The sequence below is a fragment of the Pecten maximus genome, chromosome 18 (assembly GCF_902652985.1).
Source record: "Pecten maximus chromosome 18, xPecMax1.1, whole genome shotgun sequence".
Taxonomy (NCBI): domain Eukaryota; kingdom Metazoa; phylum Mollusca; class Bivalvia; order Pectinida; family Pectinidae; genus Pecten; species Pecten maximus.
In genome coordinates, this window is record NC_047032.1 from 15,842,538 (window position 1) to 15,857,385 (window position 14,848).

The following is a 14,848-nucleotide window of genomic DNA, read 5'->3' on the forward strand; positions in this document are numbered from 1 at the left end:
TGAATTCATTAATATCGTTTCGTAACCAAACTTACATAATTGCATGACTGTACAGTATGTCCTAAGACTGTTAAGTATGCTCTGACACTATAAAGTATGCTCGGTTTCTGTAAAGTATGCCCTGACACAGTAGAGTATGATTTGAAACCGTAAAATATGCGCTGACCCTGTAAAGTATGTTCGGACCCTGAAAAGTAAGCTCTGACCCTGTAAAGTATGCTCTGTCAAGTGTGACATGACCTTGTAAAGTATGACCTGACACTGTAAAGTATGCTCTGACACTGTAAAGGAAGCTCTGACACTGTAAAGTATGCCCTGACACCACTGTCAAGTATGCTCTGACACTGTAAAGTATGATCTGACACTGTAAAGTATGCTTCGACACTGTAAAGTATGCCCTGATACCACTGTAAAGTATGCCCTGACACAGTAAAGTATGCTCTGACACTGTAAAGTATGCTCTGACACTGTAAAGTATGCCCTTACACAGTAAAGTATGCCCTGACACTGTAAAGTATGCCCTTACACTGTAAAGTATGCCCTGACACTGTAAAGCATGCTCTGACCCTGTAAAGTATGCCCTGGCACTGTAAAGTATGCCCTTACACTGTCAAGTATGCTCTGACACTGTCAAGTATGCTCTGACACTGTAAAGTACGCTTTGACACTGTAAAGTATGCCCTTACACTGTAAGTATGCTCTGATACTGTCAAGTATGCTTTGACACTGTAAAGAACGCTCTGATCTTGTAAAGTATGCCCTGACACAGTAAAGTATGCCCTTACACTGTAAAGTATGCCCTGACACTGTAAAGCATGCTCTGATACTGTAAAGTATGCCCTGACACTGTAAAGTATGATCTGACACTGTAAAGTATGCTCTGATACCACTGTTAAGTATGCCCTGATCCTGTAAAGAACGCTCTGATCTTGTAAAGTATGCTCTGACCCTGTAAAGTATGCTCTGACACTGTAAAGTATGCTCTGACACTGTAAAGTATGCCCTGACACTGTAAAGTATACTCTGATACCACTGTAAAGTATGCCCTGATCCTGTAAAGAATGCTCTGATCTTGTAAAGTATGCTCTGACCCTGTAAAGTATGCTCTGACCCTGTAAAGTATGCCCTGACACAGTAAAGTATGCCCTTACACTGTAAAGTATGCCCTGACACAGTAAAGTATGCCCTTACACAGTAAAGTATGCTCTGACACTGTCAAGTATGCTCTGACACTGTCAAGTATGCTCTGACACTGTAAAGTACGCTCTGACACTGTAAAGTATGCTTTGAAACCGTAGAATATGCTCTGACCCTGTTAAGTATGCCGTGACCCTGTAAAGTATGTTCTAACACTGTAAAATATGCTCTGATACTGTCAAGTATGCTCTGACACTGTAAAGTAGGCTCTGACGCTGTAAAGTATGCTCTGACACTGTAAAATATGCTCTAACGCTGTAAAGTGTGTCATGACACTGTAAAGTATGCACTGAGACTGTACTGTATGTCCTGACAGTGTAAAGTATGATCGTACACTGTAAAGTATGCTCTGATCCTGTAAAATATGCCCTGAGACTGTACAGTATGCCCTGACACTGTAAAGTATGCCCTGGCACTGTAAAGTATGCTCTGACATCGTAAAGTATGCTCTGACATCGTAAAGTATGCTCGGATACCGTAAATTATGTTCTGACCCTGTAAAATATGCTCGCTCGGACACTGTAAAGTATGATCTGACGCTGTAAAGTATACTCTGATACTGTCAAGTATAATCTTACACTGTAAAGTATACTCTGATACTGTAAATTATGCTCGGACACTGTAAAGTATGCTCGGACACTGTAAAGTATACTCTGATACTGTAAAGTATGCTCGGACACTGTAAAGTATGCCCTGACACAGTAAAATATGCTCTGACACTGTAAAGTATGATATGGCACTGTAAAGTATGCTCTGACACTGTAAAGTACGCCCTGACACTGTAAAGTATGCCCTGACACTGTCAAGTATGCTCTGACACTGTAAAGTATGCTCTGATACCACTGTAAAGTATGCTCTGACACTGGAAAGGAAGCTCTGACACTGCAAAGTATGCTCTGACCCTGTAAAATATGCCCTGAGACTGTACAGTATGTCCTGACACTGTACAGTATGATCGTACACTGTAAAGTAAGGTCTGACACTGTAAAGTATGCTCTGACACTGTAAAGTATGATCTGACACTGTAAAGGAAGCTCTGACACTGTAAAGTATGCCCTGGCACTGTAAAGTATGCTCTAACACCGTAAAGTATGCTCGGATACCGTAAATTATGCTCGGATATCGTAAATTATGCTCGGACACTGTAAAGTATGCTCTGACACCGTTAAGTATGCTCGGACACTGTAAAATATGCCCTGACACAGTAAAATATGCTCTTACATGACGCCACTATTTTCAGACTAACACGATGACAGTACATTTGTTTTGTAAGCAACAGTAAACAAACCTTACTTGCCGCACAAACATTATTGTCTAGATTAACAACAAGGTAAATGATTTCAAACTAGCTGATGGTATCTGTACATATCGGTCGATATAATCTGGTTGTCAATCAAAATAAAAAGCCGTAAATGGTCACACGTGTTAATAATGACATAAGTGATTGATGCAAGTGATCTAAACAACTATAGTATACCACGTAAAATAACATATATGGACTCTAACAATATGAACTAACGACAAACAAACACCCAGCAACATTGTCGTTTTAAACCTGAATCATGTCTAAATACTAAAAAAAAGCTATTGCTATACCTTTCACGACCAATCTGATCAATATTCGATAGAAAATGTTGAACAGTTTGACTATAAAGACTTTGTTAGGTAAGTCTCGCATCATTTTAAAGCTAGTGAAGCTCTATATATTCAGGCCTTGAACTGGTTTTCTAGCTACATAATCCGTTATTGATTCAATGTCGTAGAGAAAGTAAACAAAAATGGTGATATCAGCACGCTTGGATGGTGGTAAATGATTGTCACATATGACTCGTTCTGGAGTCTAAGCTTTATTTCTATTTTACAGACCGCCTGCGGCGTGACATTTAGTCGATAAACAGATGTTGTACTACCAAGGGCAGACAACTAGATTGTATTTTGATATAAAATTAAGCAATGTGACACAGTCATTTGTAGTTTTCTGTAATCAGATGTATAATGTAAAAATGTCAAAGTATCGATTTCCATCAAAGAAGAAGCAGTTTTTGTTATCTTTTCTATTTGGTTGGGATCTTTTTAATTGTTAAACATTATGTAAGTTTATTCAAACGTAAAGACAGTCTTTAATAAGTCATTATGGATACAACTTTGTTCGACCGTACGTGTTGATGTACTTGTATTGACATGTAACATATGTTTCTACAAGCGTGTAAGACATGTTAAAGCTACAATATAAATATAGACACACTTAAAATCCAATAATAAAAAGTAATGCCACGTTCTCAAAATAAGAGAGCTGGCAGAAGGGCTAATTGTCGATGTGAAATAGTATATTGCAGAAGGGACTTAGCGTCCAGCTTGTCGGAGGACTTACCATACATTGATCAGTAGTATGTACTAACAAACACCGGTTAAACACCGGTTTGTTTTGACCAAGTTTCCATATTTCAACAATATGACAATATGAAATAACAATATCAAGAATATGTCTTGCGGGAGAAGTAATAGTTAATGCAACACAATACTCTACATCAAGTTTCGGTGGAAAAATTAAAATTCGCCAAGAAGTGAAATGTGTCTAAAATATTTATTAGTATATTTACTTACCAATGTATATGTACCAAAATAAGCAGACACGTCATGACGTTCGAATGGTCCACCCTCATTCGTTACGGTGTTACAATTATTGGAGAATTCAATTTACAATAGACAGAAGAAAAATTTTCTTTAGTAATGGCCGATGTCAGGGATTAATAGTGGTCAGACAAAGTAAACGGTACCACGAATTAAATGGAAAATAGAGAGGCATTATTCCGAAATAAATGGGGACTAAAGAGGAGATTGGTTTAGATTATATGCCGAAATAAATGGTGACTAAGGTTTCGGTTTAGACGGAATAATGAAACAGAGACTGGAACACATTGCATGTTTTTCCTATATTGTTATCCTCTAATATTCTTTTTCTTTTCTTTGCAGAAAGGACATCCAGTTGAGACGTCTTGTCAGATCCCTCCATAGTCTAGAAAAGGACCGACAACTCACTGAGGACTCCAAAACTGAAGCTAATCATAGAACGGTTTCCTCCAAAGTGCCATGGCTACAGAAACATCCCGACAAATTCTTGCCAAATGTATATCTAAGAAAATCCTCCAAACCGACGATACGAGATTCTGCAATAGTGTTTCTACAACAGGAATTCGCCACTGCAGATAGCCTTCTCCACACATGTTTGTCAAATATATCGTATGCCAATAACTTGTCTATGTCACCAGTGATGCACGTGCAAAACCGCTTGTTGTGGGACGCTGGAACGAAAGATTCCATGATGTTTAAGGAACGGATAAAAGTTCATCGTGGTCCTTACTCGTTTGGTGCCTGTGATAACATAAACATTAAATGTGCCCATTTTATTATGGTACATGAACCGTTTGAGTTAGCAATGTCAAGCTACGAATTTTGCAAAGCAAATCCGTCGCATGAAAAGTGTTCTGTGTTTCAATCAAAATCTGTTTCCCTGCGGGAATGGGTGCTTCTTCAAAAAGGTGCTTTATTTCATCAATTACTGTTTTCTTCAGAAATGTGTTCACAAGACAAATCACAACATTTAACAAATCTCCATAAGTCACAATTGAATTCCACTCTTCATGACCATGATCAGAAGAATCCTTGCTGGTATCGACAGAAGCTGCTGTTAGGTCAAGCGTTAAGTGACACAGACATTAGTCATATCACCGACTATATCGTCAGCCATCTTTCTGATTGGTTCGCTGTGATCGGCCTCGGTTCCGATGTAAATAATAGCTTGCTCATGTTTGAAAAAGCTCTCGAACTCCCTTTTACTAAGTGCCGTAAAGGTAGTAATGATAACACCGCTGATTCAGACAATAACAACACTTATAACAATGATAATCAAAAAACATCAGAGGAAGATGATGAACCTTCGGATGATAATGAAGATATGGACGATGAAACATTAGATTTAAGAGATGATTATCGTGTGCAAGAAGCCATGATACCTGATTTAAGAATCTACAAGGAAGCTAAGAGGTTATTTAATATCCAGCAGCAAATCCTCTTAAACAAAGTATAATAGACGGTTTTTATTTTTTCTTGAACGTAATAAATTAAATAAGATAGCTTTAATTTATGTTTGTGTCTTGTAAGTAGTGTTGATTAACATGTACATCTTTTAAATGAGAACTACATGTATATCAAAGATATTACGAACGCAATAGTAATGATAACAATACACTACAGACATATTTTCGTGTATATCGCGCGCGAGGAAACGTCGTGAAAATTAATCAATGCGAAATAGTTTCAATCACAGATACAGTAGGCATTTTATGACTATAAATCGCAAAATTAAATCAAAGAGAAAAACGTCGTTAGGTATGAAAAAGCGAAATAAAATCGCCCCGAAATTCAATGAGTTCAATACAATTTACACAATCGCAGAAACTGTAATATATAGAAAAATGTATTCTATGCTAAACGTAACTCTTAGCTATTTCAAAATAAAGGTTCAAATTAATTAACACGCAGAAAAGATCGATAAGCTTAAGATAATGAGCGCCAGTTAACAATGTATTGAGATTTTGTTTAAACAATATTACAACAGTAACGTTCATGTAAACTGTTATATGTCATATTTGAATTAATTGCAATATTTTCTCCCCAGGTTTAAAAAAACCGTGCGAGTCTTCTGGATATGCATACGAAACTGGTACTGACCTTTTCTGTCTCAAAAGTTGATATTCTTATTAGTGCGTCACACTTAGACATCGAAGCATTCTTTCAAACTAAAACAAGCAGTTAAAAGTTAATCCCAATTTTTAATTTACATGTTTATTTATTTGACATTCGTTGTATAGAATAGTGACATACATTTCCTGAACCCAGTTAAATCATTCCCTAAATTAAGAAAATCCCTTAACCTAATTTGTTTCCATATATAAGTATAACAGTTTTGTTTCCTTTAATCCAATAAATATTTCTGGTGGAAAATTAAGTCAGGGAATTTCTTTAAGTACCATGAAATCGAAGGTTGGTTAAATATAAAAATTTCTGAACACAAGCCATCAAAAGGCGATCTGTGTATCAATCAAACATATAACATGGGGCTTAAAACTATAACTGGGGTGAACATTCGACTACAATAATGTGGGGATTAATCTGCTATGACATGCTGTAGACAGATCAGTATTATGGTATACTGATAAAAGTATTGAGACTCTGAGTGTAAATGACGAAGAGATGAATGGAGGAATACATGAATACACGGTTAGAGAAAATGCTTTATATTTATATTGAATGAAAGCTTGACATGTGTGAATAAATTAAAAAGATTCAGCTTTGAATTTTGTGTATTTTATGTTTATATTCCTTTATAAAAACTTGTATCATGTAAATGACACAAAGTTAATCGGTTTCCCTCCTGGAAGTAGCAAGTAAATACTTCAGGGCATTCCTAGTGCGTTTTTGCACATTCGCAAGTCTACTAAACATTTGAAGTAATTTTCGAGGAAATAATGACACGACAGGACCATATCTTAAAATAAGATATAACTTATTTTCAAAATATTCATTTCCCTAAAATTACTCTATCCCCGAAAAATTCCGTTGAAAATCTTTTACGGTACCCGGTATTACATTGTTCCTGGCCGGTCTCAGCTTGTGTTTTTCGGGAAGCTGGAAAAGAGGCAGGTCGGTGTTATCGTACTTGTGTCCTTGCACAAGGCAGTTTACATTAGTTGCTATGAATGACATGAAACGAGCCTTCCGTATTTTGTTCAGTGAGGTAGTCGCCAACTCGTCTTTGTTAAGCATGGCATTAGAGCTGTTTGGATCAGCAAGGCAACATGACCGAGAGGTAGGCATGGATCTGATTTCGTCTTTGCTTAATCTAGAATTAGATCTGTTTGAATTGAAAAGACAACATAATCGAGAGGTTTTTCTAGGATCTGATTTCGTCTTTGCTTAATCTGGAATTACATATACATATGTATTAGAAAAAGAAAGACAACATGGCCGAGAGGTAGACATGGATCTGATTTCGTCTTTGCTTAATCAGGAATTAGATCTGTTTGAATTGAAAAGACAACATAACCGAGAGGTTTTTTTAGGATCTGATTTCGTCGTTGTTTGAGAAAGACAACACGACCGAGAGGAAGGCAATGATCTGATTTCGTCGTTGTTTAGCCTGACATAGAGCTGTTTGAATGAGGCCAAGACCTGATGTCGTGTTTGTTTACCCTGAAATTAGATATATTAGAAAACAAGACAACATGACCGAGAGGAAGGCAATGATCTGATTTCGTCGTTGTTTAGCCTGATATTAGAGCTGTTTAAATGAAGCCAAGACCTGATGTGGTGTTTGTTTACCCTGAAATTAGATATATTAGAAAACAAAAGACAACATGACCGAGAGGAAAGCAATGATCTGATTTCGTCGTTGTTTAGCCTGACATTAGAGCTGTTTAAATGAAGCCAAGACCTGATGTGGTGTTTGTTTACCCTGAAATTAGATATATTAGAAAACAAAAGACAACATGACCGAGAGGAAAGCAATGATCTGATTTCGTCGTTGTTTAGCCTGACATTAGAGCTGTTTAATAGAGCCAAGACCTGATGTGGTGTTTGTTTACCCTGAAATTAGATATATTAGAAAACAAAAGACAACATGACCGAGAGGAAGGCCAGGATCTGATTTCGTCGTTGTTTAATCTGGAATTAGATCTGTTTGAATGAGAAAGACAACACGACCGAGAGGAAAGCAATGATCTGATTTCGTCGTTGTTTAGCCTGACATTAGAGCTGTTTAATAGAGCCAAGACCTGATGTGGTGTTTGTTTACCCTGAAATTAGATATATTAGAAAACAAAAGACAACATGACCGAGAGGAAGGCCAGGATCTAATTTCGTCCTTGCTTAATCTGGAATTAGATCTGTTTGAATGAGAAAGACAACATGACCGAGAGGAAAGCAATGATCTGATTTCGTCGTTGTTTAGCCTGACATTAGAGCTGTTTAATAGAGCCAAGACCTGATGTCGTGTTTGTTTACCATGGAATTAGATATATTAGAAAACAATATGACCGAGATGTAGGCAAGGATCTGATTTCGTCGTTGTTTAGCCTGACATAGAGCTGTTTGAATGAGGCCAAGACCTGATGTCGTGTTTGTTTACCCTGAAATTAGATATATTAGAAAGCAAAAGACAATATGACCGAGATGTAGGCCAGGATCTGATTTCGTCGTTGTTTAATCTGGAGTTAGATCTGTTTGAATGAGAACGGCAATACGACCGAGAGATCTGACTTCGCCTCTATTGAGCCTGGCATTAGGCCTGTTACAACGTGTTGAGATCTAAATTGAAAGAGCAAGGTGAATTTTAAGCAATAGTACAGCCAGGCAATTATTATTCCTCAAGCAAACCACAAACACCTGTACATATGTACATACAAATATTTGATTCGTCTTCAAATGACACCGAAAGTCGCGTCTCATAAGTTTGACAACAGGGTGTCAATTTTTCCTGGATTCTGGAAGGGTAGAGTAAAGCGTTTTTTTTGTTTTTTGTTTTAATTTTATGAGGTCAAAATATAAGAAATAAACTTGAGCATAACTTTAGCAATACATATCTCCTATCAGTACTCGCAAGTTCCAAGGGCCACAACTCTCTCAAAATGGGTGATTACGAACAGAAAATTATTTAATCCATATGCTAGATCACTTCTACATACAATACAAAACCCAAACAAAAGCATTTCATACATGTATGTTACGTTCTTGTTGTAATCTTACTTTTCTTGGTTTTGATTAATTACTCCACCGTCATTAAATACGGCTGAATGGTCCATGTCATATCCCGTAATCATTCCCATTCTAAACTCAAGGAAGTATATCAATCTTGGTTTCATCAATCTATAATCAACAGAAACATTCGCAAGTCACATCGGAGCAGACTAGAACAGATCGTATGTGACATAATATTATCATGGCAGTCTGATATTACTTCAATCTTGCCAGCCTACATTAAACTTAACAAATAACAACAAAGAATTAAAAATATGAAAATGCATGGAGACTCCTGAAAAAGTCCAAGGAGATTAAGTCCATGTGCTTCGGAAGAGTTAGCGTCTTTTGCTTCATCGACAAAAGATGCTGATATATTGTGTGTTTTTTGTACAAAGGGAACAAGACCAGATACCATACGCGGTGGCATACTTAACAGTAATGCAATAAAATGACCCAAAACAAATATTTAAAATCTTATCCTAATCCAGGTCTCATCGAGGATTTTAATTTCCATCAAATGATGTGAATTACTACTGTCGAATTTTCTAAATATGAAAACTGCACACTTTGCTAGTAAATTTTTAAATCAATTATATTGAAAATGTATAATCAAGACGAAAATAAGAAGTCATACAAGAAAGAACATTGGATTTCTTTAGATTGTTTGACGGTGACACCTTTTAATATGTTTAATGTAAAGGGGCCGCGGTGGCCGAATGGTTAAGGTGCCCCGACACTTTATCACTAGCCCTTCACCTCTGGGTCGCTAGTTCGAAACTGTAGGGCAGTTGCCAGGTACCGACCGTAGACCAGTGTTTTTTCTCCGCGTACTCCGACTTTCCTACACCTCCAAAACCGGCCATGTCCTTATATGACCCTGGCAGCTTATATGCCGATAAACAAAATAAACTGAACCAATTTTACATTATATTACTCTACCTCCAAGTAAAGAAAACACTGTCACCAATACATATCATCTAATTATTTATCACGATTGAGCATACCACTACAGAAGTGTTAAGGGTTTTGAAAAGTTACTTTCGTGCTAAAACCACAACGGTTTAAAGAGAAGTGGACATACTTTGTTTAGCCTAACATTTAGAAGCGATTGGTTGAACATAATTTAGTAAAACGCAATGTTTGTGTAGAGACCAGTCGTGATATATGTGTCTCGGCTAAGTAGTCAATTTAGAGAAAATATATGGCACCCCTGAGGACTACATTGTACAAGACCAGACGAGTTGTCTCCCGTTACTCCGTATACTGAAAGCAGTGCGGGCAACGTGACATGCATACGGGTAACGTGACATGCAATTTCATTAATGCAGATAGTAGTTACTTTAACCGCGGCGCGGAAAATACATTAGGGGAAGGGGGGGGGGGGGGGGGGGGGGGGGGGGGTGAACTTGTACAAAATATCACAATATTTATACTTAGGTGTTCTTAAATGAGTATTCCTATTTAAATGGAATATCCCTATCTTCAGGTGAGATGTTTTATGCACCATTTCAAGGTAACATCAAATTGTAATTTTCAGACATTTTTCAATTATTGATATCTGAATTAATTGATGCTCATTTTCGGAAACAAGTGTATTTATGCTGTTATTGTGTTATTCGACCAGTACAATATTAATTAGATACTAAGTCAAAGTCTTTATTACACTTCAAACAAATGCAAAAGTGACAAAACAATATCTTTGTAGCTAAAATAATTTTATTTTCATTCGTGACATGACATAATGAATAAATATTGATACCAGTTCAAACTGATTTTATACATGTAACTAAGGTTCAACATGCTTAAATTTCAGTTCAAATTCACTGAATAACAAATAATCAAACCACACGTCTATGACTATGCTCGTGGTGTTTCTTAATAGCAAGAGGTGAGTTCGGGGACCATGATATAATAACATAATCATTCATGTAGCACTACACATGCGTTAAAGTGATAACGGTAAAGAGCAGTGAATTGTCTGAATAATGTGTTCCATTTCAAGACAGGACAACTGCGTTATCACAAACCAAATTCCTTCTTCTTATTACAATGTTAATTTTGATTGGGGATATTTTGCTAAATGAACAGAGACCCTCATTTAGACGCCGTGTACCTTAACGTTTTAGCATTACGGTCATTTTGACAACTGTATTATAATCGAATACATACAGTATGTACTCACTAAGGTTCAACACGCTTAAATACAATACAAATCAATATACATGACAAGGATAGGGAACCCTTTCTGTGAAGCACTGTAAATTACATACATTTCGCGTGTGATTTATTTTCGCGTTAATATGCAAGAGTCGATCGCAAATTCAAATCTTTCGCGATTATTTGTACGAAAATAGTACCTTGGGATGTTTGCCGATATAAGGGTCTTGCAAAATCAAGGCTTTAATAGCTTATTAATCGCAAATTAAAAGTCATCGTTGATCAGCGTTCGCGAAATCGTGCATTCGCGAATACGTCTGAAGAGGTAAGTTTACGAAATAAAGTATTCGCGAAATCCAAGAGAATTACAGTATAACATGTAGTACATAATCCCGATTATAATCATTGTTGACATATCGAGCCTATTCTATTTCATTCAAATTTTGTCTGTCAATAGCATATGTTAACCCAAAAATACAATTCTGACACAGAACTCTCAGATTTAGGTGTTTAAACACTCAAATACCTCTTCGATGGTCGATATATAAATTGCTTTTTGGCAAATTTTACAATTTTATATCATTCCACAGCCATTTTAAAGAAGACAAAAGTTTTCAAAAATTTATCATCACAAGCCTTCTATTAAGGTACTAGATCTCCGACAACGAGCAATTACCATACCTGAAAACAAGTGTTTCCCCATATATTCTATACAATGCCGAAACTTAAAAATTTACGCTATCACTACCCTCCCCAAATGTTTGCTGCTTTTTTTTTTTTACCTGTTTACATATATATATATTATCCTGGTCCCCTTTTCTGCATTTTCGTGACACCCAGTGAATACCTATACACTACGTATAAAACGCTGTTGGCGATATAGCAGCTCTAAATGAACATTTGCAAATCAGTGACACAACAAATACAAGCTCTTATGCTTTTGATTTCATCACTTAATAGGTTAAGTCATTTCAATGTCATGGTTGCATGTTTTTCTTCCTAATGCTGTAAACGTATTTTGGCGCGCTCCCCAAAAATGCCGCGAACTAAAGAAAGTGTTATTAGCGCATTTATAAATAATGTTTTCAGCGCTAAAATAAGAATTCCGCTTAATACGTTTACAGTATCAATACAGTTTAGATTAAAAGTGTAAAAAAAATCACAATTTAGTAAATGCAATTTTAGGAAATACAAAAATGTCAGAAAATGTTTATGGAAAGCAAATTCCATCAACGGAATGGTATATGCATACAAAGAACAACAATGTAAACTTAAGAGAAGATATTTAATCGGAAATATAAACCAAGAGCTGTAAAAGTATATATTTTAGCGATAGTCTCATTTTAGCATTTTTCCTTTTGGATGCTTTCCTGTAGATTATAATTGCGTTAGTTGCAGATTCTATATAATGATAACTGATGAAAGTGACGTGGTTGTGCTAACTCACCATAGCGCTATCTGTCTTAATTCAGTCATGTGCTAAACTTTGAGTGCGCAACATTAAAACATGTGATACAATCGTAAAGAGATTTCTATGTATATTAAAGAATAAATGAACTATCGCAAAAATATGTGACACAGAAGGGTGTTAGAAAAGAGATTTCTTATGACGTATAGATTATAATAGTAAAATTGTCGCCAAAGCATATATAGTTGTATGAAAATGAAACATCACAACCACGTATTTCCATATCATTTCACATTCTAGGAAAATATCTTGTTATTAATGATTATTTGAGTGAAGAACCGCCTATAAATGATGTACGTTTCAATTCAGTAAACTACAATGCAATTATACTCAATACGTTATTTTCATAAATTAACCAGGAGAAATTCCTACGGAAGATATTTCATATAATTGACGTAATACTTCTAGTATTTTGTTGTCAAGATCAAAATGATTAACCATAAATAAACACACCATCAGATAAATCTTCCACTGATCACGTGATAAGAATCATATCGTATACATGCGCACAGAAAAACATGAAAACATTTGTATATAGGTTAATAATATTCTAAAATAAGAAAAGATGATTCCTGCCAATCAAAATCGGATTTTTCAATTTTCCCTGATTAATATGATATACAAATGTATAATTATGTGCAAAAAAACATGAAGTGAAGTGATCATATAATATATATATAACATATATATATTGAGATAATGACTATAAATATTATAATGCAGATGACAATGATGATGATAGATTCTCGCTAACGGACTTGGCATCTTAATTACCTTTGGGTTCCTGTAATCAAATGCTACAATAAACGTCACATGATCTACGATAATCACGTGAAAAAAACATATGTCAGTAGTCAGAGATACGACTCTTTAGTAGAATAGTCTAAAAATATCCTTATATTGCTTTGTTTTCACCCTCATAATCAAAATTAAGAAGATGTTGGCGATACAAAGATCAACTTTTTTATCGTGTGATTGTGATCAAAATCAAAGAAAGTGTCATATTTTTTTTTATTTTTTTATTTTTTTTTCAAATTACATGTATTAAGTTATATCAATAATAAAACAGACGATGTTTTTTATGAGGAAAGATCGTAGATTCACATGTACAATGCGTTGATTTAAGCATCATCAACAAAGTGGTTTAAAACATGTATTATCATATGTTCTTCCATCATATTTTTGTTCAGGAAGTTTCTGAGAGTTTGCCATGCACCTCAAATTTCTAACCATAACAAATAAAACAGAATTTAACCAGTAGTCTTAAATTTAAACAAAAAAAGCCTGATTCTATATATCACAAGATTTAAATCATAGCCGTAGATTTGAAAAAGCGCTTTGAAACAATACATAATAATAATTATGTCCAAATTAATCACAAACATAACATATGATTCAACAATGTATGAAATAACAACAAAAGATCAACACTCTTGATGCATAAATGCTGGGATATGTAAAGATTTCGCTAGAGTAACAATCAACAGTTTAAGCAGTATGAGTTCTTTACATGTATCTGACACCACATGTCATGATTTTATTGAAAAAATAAATTCTATTATAGAGAAAATAAAAGCTATCCAAAAAATAAAATCTATTATGGCAAAAACATTTTTTTAAATAAAAAAAAATGATAATCACCAATAACGACCAATAGGAATTTGTTATACCATCTACATCAATTATTCAAAAGCATATGAATAAATTCAAAAAAATCATTGGCAATTGCTTCACATATTGGATCTGTCCTGAAAGTGGATATATGTTCATGAAATAAGATTTTATTTTCGGTGTATTATAGTTTCTGTCTTAGAATGCAAAAATCTTAATCTGTACAAGGAAAAATCGTAATTTGTACCAAGAAAAAAATCTCACTTTGTACCAAGAAAAAATCTTAATTTGTGCCAAGGAAAAATCTTAATTTGTACCAAGAGAAAATCTTACTGTGTAGTTGTTATCAAAAGAGTAAGCATCCATCCAAAAATGTCTGATTCCAGAACAGGTGCTGACATAGCTATCGCGACAACAAAAACTGATGACCATCGGAATTTAAATGTTTGTCATCACATATTTCTTAGTCATAAACACATCATCATCCTATTTTCATTAGATTTACTAGGGGAGCTTAAAAAGCAGACAGAATAGAAAATATCATCGACCTAGAGATTATGAAAATATCTTAACAAAGTATATTATTAATAAATCCTCAGTTAATGTTAATTATGCAGT

General features: G+C 35.2%; 1 protein-coding gene across 1 annotated transcript in view; it reads left to right on the forward strand.

Annotated features, from left to right (window-relative positions):
• The window catches only part of LOC117316601, a 28,459-nt gene extending 21,905 nt beyond the window's left edge, over positions 1-6,554 (forward strand). The window contains exon 2 of the mRNA XM_033871263.1: positions 4,171-6,554. Within this exon, the coding sequence (XP_033727154.1) occupies positions 4,171-5,284 (1,114 nt within the window). The 3' untranslated portion in view covers positions 5,285-6,554. The remainder of the gene's footprint in view (positions 1-4,170) is intronic.
• Positions 6,555-14,848: the final 8,294 nt, after the last annotated feature.